Source organism: Lampris incognitus, chromosome 13 (genome assembly GCF_029633865.1).
Source record: "Lampris incognitus isolate fLamInc1 chromosome 13, fLamInc1.hap2, whole genome shotgun sequence".
Lineage (NCBI taxonomy): Eukaryota > Metazoa > Chordata > Actinopteri > Lampriformes > Lampridae > Lampris > Lampris incognitus.
In genome coordinates this window covers 4,047,926-4,069,999 of record NC_079223.1, presented here as the reverse complement: position 1 = coordinate 4,069,999, position 22,074 = coordinate 4,047,926, and the positions used below count along the sequence as shown (strand labels likewise).

Here is a 22,074-nt window from a genome sequence, read left to right as displayed (position 1 = left end):
GCGACGCGGGGCAGGTCGGTGTATGTGTGGTGGTCTGGGCACTATGCGGACTTCCACAAGCCGGGGTGCTGAAGGGCTCCGTCACTAGTCCCGCTCTCCTTAATACGGGTCTCGGATTTCAAGTGTCTCCTTTCACACGCCGGAGCCGCCACATTATTCATCCCGGAGTCGCTTCAGTGGGAGTGCGGCCGCTGGAGGTGGATTGGGAAAAAGAAAAAAAGAGAAGAGAGAGAGAGAGAGAGAGAGAGTTGTATGTGGGATGGACTCACCGGGCCACTGGTCTCAACACACCGCGCTATAAAACCCACAGGGCCGAGGCCGCGACGCGAGAACCATCTCCTGGCGACTCCGCACCACTCAACGCGTCTCGTCCCGCGGAGGATCTGGGCTCCGGCGGACGGAGCCGTGGGCGTCCCTACGCGCTCCCCACTCGGGCGGAATAAGGTGCCGGGCCGGGGGGGGGGTCTTGGTAATTCCTCTACCGGACTGATTTAAACAGGGACCGCTGGGTTTGTAAGGGGGTTTTGGATGTAGTAGCCCGACCCGAGCGCAGCAGAAGAACCGTGGACCACTTGGCGGAGGAGAGGAGAGGGACTTTTTTTTCCTTTTTTTTTTTTACTGCAGAGTTTGACGCATGTCAATCAAACGACGCGCGTTAAACATACCGCAAAAAGCGTGGTAGCCTACCTTAACATGGGCCATATATGATCCGGGTTTAACGGTGGTCTATGATCCGGGTTTAACGGGGTACATGATCCGGGTTTAACGGTGGTATATGATCCGGGTTTATCGGTGTATATGATCCGGGTTTAACGGTGTACATGATCCGGGTTTAACGGTGGTATATGATCCGGGTTTAACGGTGGTACATGATCCGGGTTTAACGGTGGTATATGATCCCGGTTTAACGGTGGTATATGATCCGGGTTTAACGGTGGTACATGATCCGGGTTTAACGGTGGTATATGATCCGGGTTTAACGGTGTACATCATCCGGGTTTAACGGTGGTATATGATCCGGGTTTAACGGTGGTATATGATCCGGGTTTAACGGTGGTACATGATCCGGGTTTAACGGTGTGCATGATCCGGGTTTAAGGGTGTATATGATCCGGGTTTAACGGTGGTGTATGATCCGGGTTTAAGGGGGGGTACATGATCCGGGTTTAAGGGGGGTACATGATCCGGGTTTAACGGTGGTCTATGATCCGGGTTTAACGGTGGTACATGATCCGGGTTTAAGGGTGGTACATGGTCCGGGTTTAAGGGTGTACATGGTCCGGGTTTAAGGGGGTACACAGACAGACCAACAACACACAGTTCTCCGGTTCCAAAGCGGGCATGCCGACGGCCGAGCGGTCGCCCCCTCGTTGTACTTGACGCGCCGGGAGCCGTGTGACGATGAGGCCGGGGAGCGGCGCCTTACTGGGGCTGCTGTGCTGCTGCCTGGGGTTCCTGTACTGCGCCCGCTGCGGCTTGAGCGACAACCACGTCCACTCCAGCTTCATCTACCGCCGGCTGCGCAGCCACGAGCGCCGGGAGATCCAGCGGGAGATCCTCTCCATCCTGGGCCTGCCGCACCGCCCCAGGCCCTTCTCCCCCGGCAAGCAGGCGTCCTCGGCGCCCCTCTTCATGCTGGACCTGTACAACGCCATGACCACCGAGGAAGAGGAGGAGGACGACGAGGAGGAGGAGAAGGAGAGGAAGAAGAAGGAGGGCGGCTTCGGCGCCAAAGCCGGCGGGCCCCCGCGGAGGACCAAGGCGGTGGCCGCGCAGCCGCACCGCGCCGCCTCGCTCGCCGGCCCGCCGCTGACCACGGCGCACGAGGCCAACTTCCTCAACGACGCCGACATGGTCATGAGCTTTGTTAATGTAGGTGAGTAGATGATGATATAACGCCCCGCCATCCACTATCCACACAGCTCGTGTAATAAGCTCATCAACACCTCATGACAACAACAATAATCATAATCATAAAGTGTCGGGGGTTTTATATCCTCGGCATGTCTGTCGACGGAACCCAAACAGGTAGATGCCAGCAGATCTCAGCCCTCAGCCGAAGCCTGAGAGCGTTTTCAGGTTCGGTATGTTGTGACGTTCTCTGCAGCCAGGCTTCACTTCTCTCATATCAACTCTCATATTAACTCTCATATCTACTCTCATCAACTCTCATGTCAACTCTCATATCTACTCTCATATCTACTCTCATATCAACTCTCATATCTACTCTCATATCAACTCTCATATTAACTCTCATATCTACTCTCATATCAACTCTCATGTCAACTCTCATATCTACTCTCATATCAACTCTCATATCTACTCTCATATCAACTCTCATATCAACTCTCATATTAACTCTCATGTCAACTCTCATATCAACTCTCATATCTACTCTCATGTCAACTCTCATATTAACTCTCATGTCAACTCTCATATCCACTCTCATATTAACTCTCATATTAACTCTCATGTCAACTCTCATATTAACTCTCATATCAACTCTATTAACTCTAATATCAGCTCTCATATCAACTCTCATATTAACTCTCATATTAACTCTCATATCAAACTCTCATATCAACTCTCATATCAACTCTATGAACTCTCATATCAACTCTATCAACTCATATTAACTCATATCAACTCTCATATCAACTCTCATATTAACTCTCATATCAACTCTCATATCAACTCATATTAACTCTCATATCAACTCTCATATTAACTCTCATATCAACTCTCATATCAACGCTCATATAAGCCCAGCTAAGCCTCCGTCCCTGTTGACACCCCCTGTAGCAAAGGCGACAAGTCGCCCACCTGGGTTTGCTGGACCACCGAACTGTTTGTCTGAATCAAGTACGGGTTGATTTCCATCGTGTTAGCTAGCTATGTGTTAGCCTGCCATTTCTTTATATAAAGTTCCTATAACCATTAATTATCTGATCTTGGAAATATTCTGAGATTAATGTAGCTTGGTTAAATAATTTGTATTTGAAATAATTTGCCCAAACATTTTTGTCTTTATTATTATAGTGCTACTCGTTATTTAGGAGCCACTAGAATGATTGTTTTTCTTCAGTAGCTGCAACCTTTGACACGGTGGTTCATAGCAGCTTATCAGATGACTGTCTGACCTTGAGAAAATTGGTCTTAATTATTTCCTGTGGTTTAGAAAAAGGAATGATATTGAAAGACGCTTGCTTTTTTTCAAAGCCTATTCCACATGGTCATAAATTTTCCCTTTAAATGCCAGCAATTCCCCCGTTTATTTCATTGGTAGCATCTGTTCTTTAATGGATATGTAAAATGAAAATGTCCCTTTGCAAAAAAGAAAAGAAAAAAGCGCGATGCAACATTTCACATCTCATATGAAAGGTAAAACATATGGACGGACTGGTGGCATCAAAATATGGTTCTGGCACTACTGAGCTGAAGAACATCCTTAAAAAATACACAACAATACATGTGGGGAAAAAAGAGTTTGTGTTGGTTTGCTTGGAAGTTTAATCCCTCACCTTGGCCCGAGCCCATCTGTTTCCACTTACCGCTACCAGGGCATGTACACTGTCAGCCTTGGACGCTCAGCTCTCATTTTTGGGACTGTCAGTGAAGTGTTCAATGGGGCTCTGTATTTAATACAATGCACCAGAATATTACTTCTGATTTCAAATGGTTCAAGAAGCACCTCTTATAACATTTCATACAAAATTACGGGGCTCATATTATTTCCTCAGTCGTATTATCCTTGTCTTTTGTGATCATGTGATGTCACTGTGAGAAAATGAGTGTAAAAATGACTCGGTTTGCGTTTGACCTCAAACCATTGAAAAAGGCAAACTAATAAAATAGAATATGCTAGAGTGCAACAGTATACTTATTGTCGTTGCACTGGTGGCCTATTAGTTGTATTTAAACGCAATGGATCTTATGCTTGTAGGACACGGAATGTGAATCCAATTTATTTGCAACACGAAGTATACAGGAGGCTTCCAGCTTGTTGCGAGTGAAGTCATTTAATCTTTAGCTATCTAGAACATAAACACTTACTACACTTAGTGTCACTTCTGCTTTGGATTACTGGCCATGGCTAAGAGAGTGGAACATACTCAGTGAGTAAAAGTCAGAGATGACCTCTGACCTGTTTGTGTTAAGTAACTGCAGACTTTTGCTCTTGATAAACTATCAGGGAAATGCATGGGACAATACCACTTTGAGTGCTATGAGAAACCAGCTCACCTTAACCCTCTGCTGCATTTCTGCAACTTAACAGTTAGCGTCAGATGGGTTACCGGTCACCTTTTTATGTTCAAGTGGGATACAGGAGAGTTAAACTAAGTCATATCATTTTTAAACTTTTCCCTCATGTTGTTCATTATCTGGATGCAGCCAACGTCTTTCAATGTCAGCATGAAATAATTAAATGACATTACATTCAGGATAATCACATCGTCACGTTGATATTTAATCACAACATCAAGGTATATTATAGCACTTATGTAATCCACATGAAGTTTTAAAGGTAAAGGGTGATCAAACAAAATCAGTGTATTGTATGAAACCTATGGGAGGTCATTATAAGGTCAGAAATGAGGTCAGAGTCTCACGATGTTGAAGAATCCTGTCTGGTCTTTTCTCTCAGTGGAGAAGCAGACGAAAGCGTCTTTAATTGAAATCAGCCTGTTTTTCTTAACTGACAGCCCATTCATCATGGCCAGAAAATGTAGTTAGGCACACAGTAGAGGGCCTGTCTGGGAATTGCTACCTGTATTCAGTTGAGTGATTTAATGGACTAGAAAGTGCTTTTGTTGGTAGTCAAAATGTTTGGATTGGACTCGGAATGTAAAAAGACGGTGTGATTAATTACCTTTTTTTTCAATATGTTAATACTGGAAAACCTTTTCCGTTTTCAGCAGCCCACACCCAAAAATGTGGTTAAGGAGGTTGTAGATTGTCTTTTTTTGATCAATATGTTTTTCTGCCACTGAAAATGAAATTCATCACAAAACGTTTTCTTTCCCAGTGGAGAAAGATAAAGACTTTTCTCACCACCGAAGACACTACAAGGAGTTCCGTTTTGATCTCACTCAGATTCCAGATGGAGAGGCTGTGACTGCTGCCGAGTTTCGGATCTACAAGGATCATAGTCATACCCGCTACGACAATATCACCCTGAAGGTCAGCATATACCAAGTCATCAAGGAATATCAAAACAAGTAAGTGCACGCTTCAATGACCAACATGTCACATTTGTCAAATTCTATATCTATACTATTCAGAATAGTCAATAATCTTAAACATTTGACATGAGCTCAAATATATACTCAACAAATCCACTACAAATCATTCAGTCAAATCAGTAAATTTTAAGTGAAGTCACTCTAAGAATGTTGTGAGGAGTGAGAACCTGAGAGCATGGCGTGCAGATCAGCACTCAGCCTCGTGTCTCACAAAAGAAAACTTTGAAAATGGCTGTTTATACAGTTCATGGTCCTGCAAAACACTTAAGACACTTACTCGAGCCGAACGTAAAAGAACATCCTGTTTGTACTTGTATACTGTTGGAAAGACCATGTTTGTCTTTTTATCCACTAAAAATAATGGTTGCTTCATTGCAACAAAGTAAATGTGAACTACAAAGACTTCTTGTGTTTTGATCCCACACAGTATTTGAATTTATAAATTTAAAGATACAAAATAACTTGCCGAGTATTGTCTCCTACCTTTTTTCTATCCAAAGAAACTGTCCAATAGCACACATCTTCCTATCTCGGACTCTGCTCTACTTCATTCTCACCATGCCCTCCTTACAAATATAGTTCTAGGATAAAGAGAGATCCATTAGCAAGTTGACCACTTATGAAGCCTGTAAGGTCCATCAGTTATCACTCTCCTGTTGCCTGTTGCCTGTTGCCTGCCAGGCAGGTCGCGTCTCAGAAGAAAGCCATGAGGGCCCATTGTGGGGCCTCCTCCAGCAGACCCATAGTAACTCTTATGCCCACCACCTGCCTGTCTTAACAATATTCCGGAAGTTAGACCCATGACATTGCTGAATACACAGGGGTGCTCTTAAAACAGGGCCCACATTTACTTGCCAAATATGTGTGTGGGTGATTGAAGGGGAGATATGGCCCCTTTGGGTTTTGAAGAGGACTTTGTGAATGTGCGCTCCCATCTTAAAGGGGAATTACCACTCCGTTTGAAAATTCAGCTATGTTATTCTAAGGGCATAGTATTCTTTAATCAACATCGAATAACATGAACCACTTTCTCCCAATGCATGAAACCTGAGAATCAAGACTCTAATCCTTAATGTCATAGTAAAGAATGTAGCTACCACCTGGATTTCAACTAACAAGGAAAAAGAGACAGATTTGTGAGGGTTTTAAAAATGTTGTCTTCACTCCTACACTCATATAAACTTTTAAATATATCAGTGCTTTTAGTTCCCAAGGAGAAATTGCACCGCTATCTGCTGAAAATTGTCCTGGCACAGTCACATATTCCATCCAATCCAAGTCATTCTCAGTGGTACAGTACATCATGTAACATCACAGAGGATCAGCTTTTTTTCCCTCTTGGATATGGCTATCTGCGGAAGTAGTGAATACTCACTTATACAAATTGAACTGACTAGGGACACATTAATAAAATATTTCAAAGATGGAATTTGGCACAATTCCTCTCTGTATTATTAACCTTAATCATGAAGTTTCGCTTGGTTCATTACACATATAATTAATATATGATGAACTCCTAGAGCCAGGGGGATGCATGGAAATAATCTTAATGTAATTAAAGTAATCCTAATCTAATTGAGAATGATACTGATGAGCCATTTTAAAACCCAGCAGTGAATATCCTTTGAATATTTTTGAATCTGGTGAACTCTGAAACAGTTCACCACTCAGCTTTGCAGTTAGAGTAACTATATCTACAGGTTAAAAACCATCAAACGGTAAAAACATTTAAGGGGCATCCGGGTAAAAAGGAGGGGCATCCGGGTAGCGTAGCGGTCTATTCCGTTGCCTACCAACAAGGGGTTCGCTGGTTCGAATCCCTGTGTTGCATCCGGCTTGGTCGGGTTTCCCTACAGACATCATTGGCCGTGTCTGCAGGTGGGAAGCTGGATGTGGGTGTGTGTCCTGGTCGCTGCTCTAGCGCCCCCTCTGGTCGGTCAGGGCGCCTGTTCAGGGGGGAGGGGGAACTGTGGGGAATAGCGTGATCCTCCCACGTGCTACGTCCCCCTGGTGAAACTCCTCACTGTCAGGTGAAAAGAAGCGGCTGGTGACTCCACATGTATGGGAGGAGGCATGTGGTAGTCTGCAGCCCTCCCTGGTTCAGCAGAGGGGGTGGAGCAGAGACCGGGACGGCTCGGAAGAGTGGGATAATTTGCCGGATACAACTGGGGAGAAAGGGGGGGGGGTGGAGATTAAAAAAAAGTTAAAACGTGCCAGGCTGGTCTTGGTACTCTGTGATGTAAGCATAGCAGGATAAACACAGCTGTAGCTGATAAAAATAATAATGTTTGATTTAGGTGTGCCAAGCACAGTTGTCAGCATTGACAGACAGACAGACAGAGCCAGCATTAACAGTTGTCAATAGTACTGTCAATGCTGGGTCTTTGGTACGCCTACATCCAACAAACCATCGTTAATATTATTAGCTGCAGCTCTGTTAATTCTGATGTGCTAACATCACAAAGTACCAGGACCAGCCTGCCATGTTTTTAACCTTTACATGATTCCCCCCCGCCCTTTTTCTCCCCAATTGTATCCGGCCAATTACCCCACTCTTCCGAGCCATCCTGGTTGCTGCTCCACCCCCTCTGCCGATCCAGGGAGGGCTGCAGACTACCACATGCCTCCTCTGATACATGTGGAGTCGCCAGCCGCTTCTTTTCACCTGACAATGAGGAGTTTCACCAGGCGGACACAGCGCAAGGGAAAATCACACTATTCCCCTCAGCCCCCCCCCCAAACAGGTGCCTCGACTGACCAGAGGAGGCGCTAGTGCGGCGACTAAGACACATAACTACATCTGGCTTCCCACCACAGACACAGCCAATTGTGTCTGTGGGGATGCTCGACCAAGCCGGAGGCAACACGGGGACTTGAACCGGCGATTCCCATGTTGGTAGGCAATGGAGTAGACGGCTACGCTACCCAGACGCTTCATTACATGGTTTTTAACCTGTAAATGTCAGCAAACTCACTAAAATGGTCTAGGGTTTAGTTGATCTTTAGGATCTTTGCCCATCATTGCCTTCAGCTGCCTGGTAGAAAAGAGAACAACATTCCTTCATTTTCTTCCACTAACGTTCCACATTTAAACGATGGAACCACTTATCAGTGTTACGCCACAGATCAGCAGCATGTAAAGGCAGCCCTTCTTACAGACAAGTATTTTGTTCTGAGAATACAAAATTAACGGACATGCCCAAACTAACTAAAACACCAATTTCTTTTGTTTGTTTGTTTTTTTGTTTGTTGGTGGATGTTATATTGCATACTATTAAAGACTGAAGAATCCATCAGTGATCAGTCAGTTACAATATGCTTTATATTCTGTCCATTATGGCAGCTCTAGACCTTTTGAGTTTTTATATCCTGGCTGTGCGTATCCGTATATTTTCTTCAGCCAATACATTTTTTGGCAAACATTGAGGTGCATATTTTTATTTCTTCCCATGTTTAAAGCACCATGATAGGGACTAAATTTAACAAATATATTAAATGATTATGTTAATTTCACAACCTTCTTTGCATCTTTTTCAGCTTTGAAGAATTTTTCCTTAGTGTTGTTGCAATGTCCATGTTCTGTACCCATTCTGTTCTGTAGCCATTCAAACCAAAATTAATGCAACTTTCATGGATAACAAGCAATGTTTTGTGTTGAAACCTTATCAATACATTTTTTCACCTTTCATCAACAGAGATGCGGAGACATTCTTGCTCGATTCCAAAAAGGTGCGGGCCTCTGACGGAGGTTGGCTTGTCTTTGACATCACAGCAACAAGTAACCACTGGGTGATGAACCCACTGCAGAACATGGGCCTGCAGCTCTGTGTAGAGACTGTAGATGGCAAGTGAAGAACACTGTATTATTCTGTGACTTTGAAAACTATCATTTTAATTGTAATCCCTCTAAAATGTACACTGAACAAAAATTTGAACGTGCCATGTACAGTTTGGATTCCATATTTTTTAAGCTGATGGAAAAAAAAACATTACAACATCGCTGTGTGATCAAAATGATAATTTCTCTAAAATTTTGTGCAAAATGTTTATATCCCTGTTAATGAGCATTTTTTCTTTGCTAAGATAATCAATCTAACAGACGTATTTGGCATATGAAAATACGGATTAATCAGCACAGGGAAATGAAAGGAGACAGATATGTGCAGCTCTGTTAGATAACAAAAATTCCACAAATGTCTCAATTCTTAAAGGAGCATGCAATTAGTATGTCTTCTGCAGGAGTTTCCCCCATCATTGAATCTGTTTATCTAATTTAAGGCGCAGCCAACATTATTTCAGATAATTTGGAAATAGTGTATGTTCAACCAGAATCATGAATTGAAGACCACAAATCACCACAGGAACCCCCATATCCACTTGTTTTCAACTGCAGGAGCATTTGAGACCAACCAAATGGCTGATGCAACCAAGAATTTCTGTATAAATTGCCAGAGGCTATCTCAGGGAAGCCCATTTGTGTGCCTTTTACTCTCGCCAGGGTAACCTTCTCTTATGCAGGCCAGCGCTCACCTTCAATGGCCGCTGACGCACTGGAGAAGTCTTCTCTTTGCACTTATATCATGATTTTAACTGTCAGGCAGATGGCAGACTGCACATGTGCCAGTGGTGCCTCAATATGCAGGTTTTCATTCCAACTCAACACTACACCAGATGATTTCCCTTACTGGTACTCCCTTCCCAGTGAAATCAGCTGGTGTAGTGTGTTGTGTCCTGTTATGTGGTGGAGTGGTCTGCTGAGGGTCAATGTCATCATCAGGTTTGATACACAGTTAAGATATGGGCATAGATATGTATGAGATAAGCCTACAGACAATGCATGCACACAACGTAATCTCTTCAACTGCAATTTGAATGCGCAAAGATACAAGATCCTGAAGAGCAATTAGGTACCATGTATTCACTGCTGTCCCCCCACTTTTTTTGGTATAATGGTGCAAAGTGCCATGTCAGAAAGATCTATACACAATTCCTGGAAGCCCAAGACATCGCAGTTCTCCCATGGCCCACCAAGGAAACCTGTCACCAGACTTCACATCCATTGAACATGCTTGGAATGATCATGATCATTGTGAGCTAGATACAGCCAATATCCAGCTACTTTGCACAACCATTGAAGGGGAGCAGGGCAACATTTCACTTGGCTGCAGCATACAACCTGGAATGTGTTGAGCTGCATGAGGAAAATGAGAGTCACAACTAATAGCGATTGTTTTTCTCATCCACAACCCTCCAATGCCTCTTATCTGTGACCATCAGGTGCATGTCTCCGGTTATGAGCAAATCCAGTTTGGCATCTTAATGATTGACTTGACTTGATTTATTTCATTATATGAAGTGCGATTCAGTGAAATCTTTGCTGTTGTTGCATGTTGTGTTTATATAGACTTCTGTAAAGTGTATATCCAAGCCAAATGCCCTAACCGAGATATGGACTATGTGCTGTACCATACGGTAGAACATGACTTTATGTTGATGACTGTTTCAACTATTAAGATTAGGCTGACACAAATATTGCCCTCAACTTTGAGTTTCCAAGTGAAAAATACCATTACGAACAATTTACATGGACAAAATTAACTTGGATTATTAGTCCTGCAACATGTCAAGATGCTGGAATTTACATTTTTAAAACATGCAAAATGAAATTCCTCACAATTTATAAAAACTGTCAGTGTCCATAAGACATTTTCTGCCTCCATAATAGATATAATTAGTTGTATTTCTTTTTTCAAATTTCTTTCTAAAGGGAGAAGTATCAATATAAAATCTGCCGGAATTGTTGGACGGAATGGGCCTCAGTCCAAACAGCCATTTCTAGTTGCCTTCTTTAAGGCCAGTGAGGTGCTGCTGCGCTCTGTCAGGGCCGCCGGTGGGAAAAAGAAGAATCACAATCGAAATAAATCTGCTGGTCAACAAGAATCATCCCGAGCACCAAAAGGTGGAGGTGGGTGCATCTTCTGTAAGAGTTGAAATATCACCTGACGTTTTTATACAGTTGTGGAAACGAGACATTTGTTTTTAGGTTCATTGTAAATGATATGGTGTTTATCAATATCATCAACCCACTGTACTACTGGTAAATAATCAAATAAAACAATTTGTTATTATAGCCTCACATTTATGTATGTGTGTACGTACAGACATTTCCCATGTGTTGCAAAATACATTTATCAGTATCACACCATGGTACATGTCTGTGAATGTTCTCATTCATCCAGGTCATGGTTATCCAAAGGAATTGAATCGAGTGCAACTGGACCAATATATACCAAGTCCAGTTGCACTCGATTCAATTCCTTTGGAGAACACCATGGTACACTTACTATACATATACAGTAATGCTCATTATTTTGCTTTATATATGTTGTGTTGTTAGAGAATCATATTTACGAAGGAGCTGGAAAAGCCTGTACAATGTAGCTAATATGTACCTTTACCCTTATTCTATAGGTGCTGGGAAAAGAACAGTATACTGTATATACACATGCATATATTCTGTTATATTTCTAATTTAATTTCTCTTTGGTAGCAAACATCTTCAACATTTTTTGCATTATCATTTACTTTTAAGATCACAACACCAGTGAACAGAAGCAAGCCTGCAAGAAGCATGAACTTTATGTCAGCTTTAGAGATTTGGGTTGGCAGGTAAGAAACATACTTACTTATCACAAACTATGTCCTTCTTACTGGCTTTTATAGGACTGGCTCTGGTATATTCCAGGAGGTTGCGTAATGGATTAAGATTACTACATGGTTTAATCTGAACATAATGAAAAGGTAAAGATTAAGATTTGGTTCAGAGCATTGAGGTAGCTGGTTGCATTATACTTTAACTGTTAATAACTTGGGGAAATGAGGAAATCGTCACACAGTTTTAACTTTTTTAGTTCTGACATTTCTCGGGCTAAAACCACTAAAACAATGTAGTTTTTGAACCAAAATAGCTGAAAATAACCAAACAATAAGAGGAGGGTCCATTCAAGAATGCTACCTTCCTCTCACCCTACCTGAAAGCTTACTTGAAGACTGAAGTTACTGATGAGAAGTTTTTCTCATTACAGTTTGTATTTTTCCAACAATAGAGACCAAACACATGCCCATTGAACTGACAGGGGCTTCTAAAACTGCCCTGTATAGACAATACCGATGCTGGTCTGTTAGTTTTGGCAGTATACCTTTGCATATAGGGCAGCATGGTGGCCCAGTGGTCAGCACTGTTGCCTCACTCCAAAGAAGGTCCTGGGTACGAAACCCCGGCTGTCCAGAGTCCTTTCTATGTGGCGTTTGCATGTTCTCCCCGTGTCTGCGTGAGTTTCCTCCCACCATCAAAAAGACATGCATGTTAGGGTTAATACTCTGTCTGTGCCTCTCAGCAAGGCAACAGAAAGAAGAAGTGGAGTTGGTCCCCAGGTGCTGCAGCTGCCCGCTGCTCCTATACTACAATAGGATGGTTACATGCAGAGAACACATTCACTGTAACCTGTACCATGACACAATAAAGTGGTTTTCTTCTTCTTCTTCTTCTCTTAACAAAATGGTGCCATAAGTTATAACATAGTTCATGAGGTACAGTTTGGAATATATAAGTTATAACATAGTTCATGGTGTACAGTTTGGAATATATAAGTTATAACATCATTCATGAGGTACAGTTGGGAATATATAAGTTATAACATAGTTCATGAGGTACAGTTGTGAATATATAAGTTATAACATAGTTCATGGTGTACAGTTTGGAATATATAAGTTATAACATCATTCATGAGGTACAGTTGGGAATATATAAGTTATAACATAGTTCATGGTGTACAGTTGTGAATATATAAGTTATAACATAGTTCATGAGGTACAGTTTGGAATATATAAGTTATAACATAGTTCATGAGGTACAGTTTGGAATATATAAGTTATAACATAGTTCATGGTGTACAGTTTGGAATATATAAGTTATAACATAGTTCATGGTGTACAGTTTGGAATATATAAGTTATAACATAGTTCATGAGGTACAGTTTGGAATATATAAGTTATAACATAGTTCAGGAGGTGCAGTTTGGAATATATAAGTTATAACATAGTTCATGAGGTGCAGTTTAGAATATATAAGTTATAACATAGTTCATGAGGTACAGTTTGGAATATATAAGTTATAAGATAGTTCATGAGGAACAGTTTGGAATATATAAGTTATAACATAGTTCATGGTGTACAGTTTGGAATATATAAGTTATAACATAGTTCATGAGGTACAGTTTAGAATATATAAGTTATAACATAGTTCATGAGGTACAGCTTGGAATATATAAGTTATAACATAGTTCATGGTGTACAGTTTGGAATATATAAGTTATAACATAGTTCATGGTGTACAGTTTGGAATATATAAGTTATAACATAGTTCATGAGGTACAGTTTGGAATATATAAGTTATAACATAGTTCATGAGGTACAGTTTGGAATATATAAGTTATAACATAGTTCATGGTGTACAGTTTGGAATATATAAGTTATAACATAGTTCATGGTGTACAGTTTGGAATATATAAGTTATAACATAGTTCATGAGGTACAGTTTGGAATATATAAGTTATAACATAGTTCATGAGGTACAGTTTGGAATATATAAGTTATAAGATAGTTCATGAGGAACAGTTTGGAATATATAAGTTATAACATAGTTCATGGTGTACAGTTTGGAATATATAAGTTATAACATAGTTCATGAGGTACAGTTTGGAATATATAAGTTATAACACAGTTCATGGTGTACAGTTTGGAATATATAAGTTATAACATAGTTCATGAGGTACAGTTTGGAATATATAAGTTATAACATAGTTCATGAGGTACAGTTTAGAATATATAAGTTATAACATAGTTCATGGTGTACAGTTTGGAATATATAAGTTATAACATAGTTCATGACGTACAGTTTGGAATATATAAGTTACAACATAGTTCATGGTGTACAGTTTGGAATATATTCATGAGGTAGAGTTTGGAATATATAAGTTATAACATAGTTCATGAGGTACAGTTTGGAATATATAAGTTATAACATAGTTCATAGTGTACAGTTTGGAATATATAAGTTATAACATAGTTCATGAGGTACAGTTTAGAATATATAAGTTATAACATAGTTCATGAGGTACAGTTTGGAATATATAAGTTATAACATAGTTCATGAGGTACAGTTTGGAATATATAAGTTATAACATAGTTCATGAGGTGCAGTTTGGAATATATAAGTTATAACATAGTTCATGAGGTACAGTTTGGAATATATAAGTTATAACATAGTTCATGAGGTACAGTTTAGAATATATAAGTTATAACATAGTTCATGAGGTACAGTTTGGAATATATAAGTTATAACATAGTTCATGAGGTACAGTTTGGAATATATAAGTTATAACATAGTTCATGGTGTACAGTTTGGAATATATAAGTTATAACATAGTTCATGGTGTACAGTTTGGAATATATAAGTTATAACATAGTTCATGAGGTACAGTTTAGAATATATAAGTTATAACATAGTTCATGAGGTACAGTTTGGAATATATAAGTTATAACATAGTTCATGGTGTACAGTTTGGAATATATAAGTTATAACATAGTTCATGAGGTACAGTTTGGAATATATAAGTTATAACATAGTTCATGAGGTACAGTTTGGAATATATAAGTTATAACATAGTTCATGAGGTACAGTTTGGAATATATAAGTTATAACATAGTTCATGGTGTACAGTTTGGAATATATAAGTTATAACATAGTTCATGGTGTACAGTTTGGAATATATAAGTTATAACATAGTTCATGAGGTACAGTTTGGAATATATAAGTTATAACATAGCTCATAGTGTACAGTTTGGAATATATAAGTAAGGTAGCCCAGCTAAACATATGTAGTACTGTTTAAGTGTGTTGTTTCTGGCTTATTTTTGAAGGACTGGATTATTGCACCAGAGGGCTATGCTGCATTCTACTGTGATGGGGAATGCTCTTTCCCTCTCAACGCTCACATGAATGCAACAAACCATGCAATCGTTCAGACTCTGGTAGGTTTCTAGCATTCTGTCTGTGTATTTTTACATTAAGATGTTTTTCCAAGCAAAGTGGAAATGTGTTCTGTGCTATTATGATGTTCTTCCCATTTCTTGTTCACTTGAAACAAACTGCTGTTTATGCCTCCTGACCAGACCCTCTCCTTCTACTTATAGGTTCATTTAATGTTTCCTGACAACGTGCCAAAGCCGTGCTGTGCCCCGACCAAGCTGAACGCAATATCTGTACTTTATTTTGATGACAGCTCGAACGTTATCCTTAAGAAGTACAGAAACATGGTAGTTAGGTCTTGTGGTTGCCATTAGTGGCCAGACTGAGTTTTATTTAAGATAGGTGGTATTGCTGGAAAACATATCTACCAGGGGTGTGACGTGATGTACAGTATTATGTATATATATAAGTTTTATTATCTAATTTATTTCCACTCTTTAATAATAACACTGAATTTATAATATTTAAACTAGAAAAAAATATTGATTCCATATCACCTAACACCTTTACCTTTGTGTCCATTGGCATATATTCTCTTTTAGTAACAACTATATTAATTTAATCAATTACCCCAAGGGGCTTTATAAGGTTGTATTGTATTATTACATGTATGTAAGTAAGCTATCCACTGGATTGTTGTTTTAACGATGTCAAATGAATTTGTCCTCTTAACTCAAAATGAAAAGCAAAGACGAACACGCTGCCTGGGCTCTGGTGACTCGTGTTCTGAGGCACTGTCGTCTTTTTACAACACTCATTACACGACTGTTTAAAAGGCAGAGAAAATACTTTTCATGGTTTCTGACGTAAGCATTATTGATCCATACGAGTATATTGACGCATACGCTATGTCAATAAAGCCATGATTACAAATTTACCAGGAATTAAACAGTTCCATAGAGGGGAGCAGTATAAACAAGATGAAGTGTTTACGGCTCTGGGTGAATAATCAGTGTTGCATTATGTGAACTCGTCCCAGGCCAACGAGAAGCTGAAATTAAGCGGTGGCAACCATTTAACATACTTACATAATTTTCAATATTTTTCTGTATTTTTCTATGCCAGCATCTTTTTAAGAGAAGGTGTCCAATTTTCCGTAGTTGGTTATCTCAGTTTGCTGAGTGTTCAGTTAAGGATGCTCCATGAATTATGACATTTTTATAAATACTGATGCAAACGGCATCCAGAACAATGTTATACTCTTATGTGTTGACAGTACAATAGCTAGCTTGTTATGCATTACAGTGCGTTTCATTTGCGTTTGGAAGAAAGTATCTTACTGTCGAGTTTTGTATATTTTAAATAAATGTAATATTTTTAAACCTTGCCTTCACCTGAATTTATGGTTTCTTTCACTCCGCCAGCAACCCCAATGAACACATAGAAGTATGTATTTAATCTCAGTCATTATTTTTCTGCAGCTGCACAATGTCCAGCCTTTCAGATTCAAGTCGTCCTTCGGTATTTTTGTCTGCCGTTGTGTGGATGTGTATGCAACACATTGTTGGCCCACTACCTACCGCATGAGATTTATAAACGTTTGACGAGAATGAAATAAAGTGGGCGTTCACCCATGAACCCTATGAATGCGTTTGAGGGAGACGGTAATGATTGTGTTGCGGTGCAAGTACTTGAGGGGGTGATTTGACTTCCCAGTAAGCCGGCACTTGAAGAAGAAGAAGAAGGAGAGATAACATCCGTGACATGATTTATGGGGAGTGGAGAGGCTCAGAACTGCTCTCCTGCATTGTGCACCACCACCAGCACCACACGCTTTGAACTCCACCGCCGTTTGAGTGCTTAGATTACTTTCGTGTGTGTGCGTGTGTGTGCGTGTTTGGTGTGTGTGTGCACACGCGCGTGTGCGTGTGGAAACAAAACTGAGACTATAAGCTGAGCAAGTGTCGCTGCCTTTGCTCCAAATTTTGGTGCAAAGTGGAAGGTTTTGCTTCCAGAAAAGTGTGAGAGAACGTGTTATTTCCAGAGAAGTTCTCTGGTTACTCAGGGATTTTCAATGGACTTGGAAATGTAGGGATTAGGTTAAGGATTAATATTTATTTGCACAACTGTGTTGACCTTCACTGAACACAGGATATGTACTGTTACACTTTCTCTCCTCACACCCTCCCTCCTTTTATACCAGTTTTTTTTCTAGCACGGTGAAACATTGAGTGACTGTATTTCACTTAATTAAAAGCAGCGACTGGCCTTCCCAGATGTTATGTGTGCGCCATCTAGAAGGAGTGTTGACATTCAGTGAATAGAAGCGCCCACCTGCTAACTTAACTCTTGGCTTGAGGGATGATTTGAATTCCTGTGGCCTGTTGCCTGGCATGATTACTCCTAACACTTCACAATCCCATCTACTGTTTAATATCATGGACTCGTTCCAATTCAGCAACATTTCTTCCTCTCTGTAAAGTATGGGCTCGTATGAATGAACCCCTATTTAGAGAATTTCACCAAACCTGCATACCCCCCTAGGCAGAGCCCTACTGACCACATGAAGGTGGAGGGTAACAATTGCCATACTGAGGGCAAGGCTGATCTACTGCCCCTTTCTTGCAGTGCCACCTGGGGTCAAACACAGCCTGTAGTCAGTCAGAAGGGCCTTGACAGTTATCACACCAGGACTCCAAGTTCTTAGATGCAACCAAATGGAATCATCCCCCAACATCTTACTTTTGACTTAATTGAAATTAAGCAAGATGGTTTTCAAGAGTGTGTGTGGCCCATACTATTGCATTTATAGCATATGTCATACATATATGCCGTTGAACTTGAAGTTAATATAAACTAAACGCTTTGCTAGGTACTGGTATGTTGTGGCCAGCTTTTTTTTTTTCATTCATACCTCACAGTATGATAATTCTAATGGAGAAAACAGACATACCCTCCTTGAGCATTTGTTAAAGCCATATTTTTCTTTTGTTCGGCAAAGATTTTTTTTTTTGGGAACGTCTAAGAAGGGCTATCAATCACTCAGGAATCATCTGAACCTCCCACCCCAGCGGGGCTCGATGCTTGATGATTCAGGCAAACGGTGGACAGGTTGGGTCCTGTGAGAGTCAGTCTGGGCCATCACTTGCAGGAAATTTCTTATTGATAAATGTTTTCGAAAAAGTAGAAGGCCGCGGGTCACTCCACAAGCCACCGCATTATTATGTCAATACTGCCACACCAGCCACAGGGGTTTACGCTCTGGGGTCCACTCAATGCTGCAGACCCACATGCAGTTGGAAAGAAGTTGAGCTGCTCTACTGGAGTGAATGAGCCCAAGCTGAATACAAACAGGTTGTCTGCGGAAGTTGAAGAGGACGGACTCTTCCAGCCTCATGCTGAATGCACACCAATAAAAATGGACTGGAAATGCAGCTAGCTAAGAGAGTAAATACAGATAGCTAAGAGAGTAAATGCAGGTAGGTAAGAGAGTAAATGCAGCTAGCTAAGAGAGTAAATACAGGTAGCTAAGAGAGTAAATAAGGCTAGCTAAGAGAGCAAATACAGGTAGCTAAGAGAGTAAATACAGCTAGCTGAGAGAGTAAATGCAGGTAGCTGAGAGTAAATACAGGTAGCTAAGAGAGTAAATACAGCTAGCTGAGAGAGTAAATGCAGGTAACTAAGAGAGTAAATACAGGTAGCTGAGAGAGTAAATACAGCTAGCTGAGAGAGTAAATACAGGTAGCTGAGAGAGTAAATACAGGTAGCTAAGAGAGTAAATACAGGTAGCTAAGAGAGTAAATACAGCTAGCTGAGAGAGTAAATGCAGGTAGCTAAGAGAGTAAATACAGGTAGCTAAGAGAGTAAATACAGCTAGCTGAGAGAGTAAATACAGGTAGCTAAGAGTAAATACAGGTAGCTAAGAGAGTAAATACAGGTAGCTAAGAGAGTAAATACAGCTAGCTAAGAGAGTAAATACAGGTAGCTAAGAGAGCAAATACGGCTAGCTAAGAGAGTAAATATGGCTAGCTAGGAGAGTAAATACAGGCAGCTAAGAGAGTAAATGCAGGCAGCTGAAAGAGTAAATGCAGGTAGCTGAGAGAGTAAATGCAGGTAGCTGAGAGAGTAAATACAGCTAGCTGAGAGAGTAAATACAGGTAGCTAAGAGAGTAAATAGAGGTAGCTAAGACAGCAAATACAGGTAGCTAAGAGAGTAAATACAGGTAGCTAAGAGAGTAAATACAGGTAGCTAGGAGAGTAAATACAGGTAGCTAAGAGAGTAAATACAGGTAGCTAAGAGAGCAAATGCAGGTAGCTAAGAGAGTAAATACAGGCAGCTAAGAGAGTAAATACAGGTAGCTAAGAGAGTAAATACAGGTAGCCAAGAGAGTAAATACAGGTAGCCAAGAGAGTAAATACAGGTAGCTAAGAGAGTAAATGCAGGTAGCTAAGAGAGTAAATGCAGGCAGCTAAGAGACTAAATGCAGGTAGCTGAGAGAGTAAATACAGCTAGCTGAGAGAGTAAATACAGGTAGCTAAGAGAGTAAATACAGGTAGCTAAGAGAGTAAATACAGGTAGCTAAGAGAGTAAATACAGCTAGCTAAGAGAGTAAATGCAGGTAGCTAAGAGAGTAAATATAGCTAGCTAAGAGAGTTAATACAGCTAGCTAAGAGAGTAAATGCAGGTAGCTAAGAGAGTAAATACAGGTAGCTAAGAGAGTAAATACAGGTAGCTAAGAGAGTAAATACGGGTAGCTAGGAGAGTAAATACAGGTAGCTAGGAGAGTAAATGCAGGTAGCTAAGACAGTAAATACAGGTAGCCAAGAGAGTAAATACAGGTAGCTAAGAGAGTAAATGCAGGTAGCTAAGAGAGTAAATGCAGGTAGCCAAGAGAGTAAATGCAGCTAGCTAGGAGAGTAAATACAGGAAGCTAAGAGAGTAAATGCAGGTAGCTAGGAGAGTAAATACAGGTAGCTAAGAGAGTAAATACAGGTAGCTAGGAGAGTAAATACAGGTAGCTAAGAGAGTAAATACAGGTAGCTAAGAGAGTAAATACAGGTAGCTAGGAGAGTAAATACAGGTAGCTAAGAGAGTAAATACAGGTAGCTAGGAGAGTAAATGCAGGTAGCTAAGACAGTAAATACAGGTAGCTAAGAGAGTAAATACAGGTAGCTAGGAGAGTAAATACAGGTAGCTAAGAGAGTAAATACAGGTAGCTAAGAGAGTAAATACAGGTAGCTAGGAGAGTAAATACAGGTAGCTAAGAGAGTAAATACAGGTAGCTAGGAGAGTAAATGCAGGTAGCTAAGACAGTAAATACAGGTAGCTAAGAGAGTAAATACAGGTAGCTAAGAGAGTAAATGCAGGTAGCTAAGAGAGTAAATGCAGGTAGCTAAGACAGTAAATGCAGCTAGCTAGGAGAGTAAATGCAGGTAGCTGAGAGAGTAAATACAATAACAAAGTGAACGCTATCTTTTAAAAGACTGTGATGAACTCCTCCATGCTATGAAGTCAAGCAGCAAAGGCCTGTTTTTGTTGAGTCACGTTACTTCATCTTCCTGTGGCTTCGAGACTCAGCATCCGGCCTCTTAGACATGAGCGACACCTCAACGTTGCACCTTTTCAGTGGTGTCCTGGTCAAACCTCTGGCCAACATGCCAAAAATAAACCATCTTTCAGCATTGTGACTGATTATGACGCTATGTACAAGTGACTGAGCAAAACAACAACGAGGGACAGTTTAACTTGAATGCTGGTCCAGGTGGCGTGACGGTCTATTCCGCTGCCAACCAACACGGGGATCGCCGGTGGGGTAATTGGCCGGATACAGTTGGGGAGAAAAAGGGGGGAAAACAGAAATAAGTAAGTAAGTAAGTAAGTAAGTAAGTAAGTAAGTAAATAGAACGCTGAGTTGATTTGATTTGAAACTCTCGGGTCCAAATTCATTTTGATGATTAAAACGTGGGGAGTGTTTTTTCGTGGCTCATGTGTGTCAGAAGCAGCTGTTTGTTTTTGGGCTTTGCATCACATACACACATTAGAATAACTTGCTGTTGTTCCTTCTGTTTAGTAATTGCCACAGCTATTATCCTTTAGTAAACTACATTTTTTTTCTCTCCCTGTGGCGGGGCATTTATTTTCAGAGTGTCACCTTGCACTCTGTCCACAAGGCTGGTGAAACTGTATCTAATAAAAATGTTGTGCAGTTTACCTAATTCATCTTTCCACATATGGTTCTCCTTATTTGTATTCTGTGGGTGGGCCGCGACTTCCATACTGCTCAATCAGTGCCTCTTGAAGAAGGGGGGGGGGGGGACCATATGGGTCACATTTTTAAATGTTGTTTGGTATGACAAGGCTGACCAGGAATGTGTCCTCGTCCACGGCACGGCACCACACCGCTGTGTTTGCCTGCTTGTTCACATGCTCATGAACTCCCTGGCGGCTACACGGTACGTGTTGGTTCTCCAGGTTTTGGACCTTGAATGTCGTATTAAATAACAGCTTAAGGAGGCACCTGTGCAAGAGAGGCAGTGGCTAAACAGCACCGTTTGGACACTTTTTCATGGGTCGCTCCTCTCTCGTCTCTGTTATGCCACACACTTCACATCCTGTATTCACGAGTTCAAAACTGGACAGTTAAAATTCATGGGACATGTGAGACAATTCAGTCATTAGTACAGTTTTAGACGAGGGACGGAGACGATTTTTAGTGTTTGTATAAGTAAACTAAAAATAAAACATGGAATTGATTTACCACTGTATTTACATTGGTAAACACCTCTATAAACGTTATTCTG

At 40.7% G+C, this 22,074-nt stretch overlaps 1 protein-coding gene across 3 annotated transcripts; it reads left to right on the top strand.

Moving 5' to 3' along the window:
* The first annotated feature begins 1,240 nt into the window (after positions 1–1,240).
* On the top strand, positions 1,241–15,647 carry bmp5 (bone morphogenetic protein 5). Of its 3 annotated transcripts, XM_056291622.1 has the most exons (8): positions 1,241–1,698; positions 1,837–1,876; positions 5,027–5,219; positions 8,939–9,091; positions 11,015–11,202; positions 11,836–11,912; positions 15,225–15,335; positions 15,498–15,647. In XM_056291622.1, exons 1-8 carry the CDS (start codon positions 1,402–1,404, stop codon positions 15,645–15,647), a joined length of 1,209 nt encoding a protein of 402 aa, XP_056147597.1. In that variant the 5' UTR covers positions 1,241–1,401. The 3 variants fall into 3 exon arrangements, with proteins under 3 accessions (XP_056147597.1, XP_056147595.1, XP_056147596.1); XM_056291620.1 differs by having other exon boundaries at positions 1,241–1,876; positions 11,015–11,208; XM_056291621.1 differs by lacking the exon at positions 15,225–15,335 and having other exon boundaries at positions 1,241–1,876; positions 11,015–11,208.
* The last annotated feature ends 6,427 nt before the right edge of the window (positions 15,648–22,074 follow it).

Excerpts from the sequence above, each read along its gene's own strand:
- bmp5 (XM_056291620.1), top strand. The coding sequence starts at position 1,402 with ATGAGGCCGGGGAGCGGCGCCTTACTGGGGCTGCTGTGCTGCTGCCTG. Across the intron at positions 5,220-8,938 it reads ATCAAGGAATATCAAAACAA|AGATGCGGAGACATTCTTGC; the intron begins GTAAGTGCACGC and ends TTTCATCAACAG. Across the intron at positions 15,336-15,497 it reads ATGCAATCGTTCAGACTCTG|GTTCATTTAATGTTTCCTGA; the intron begins GTAGGTTTCTAG and ends TTCTACTTATAG.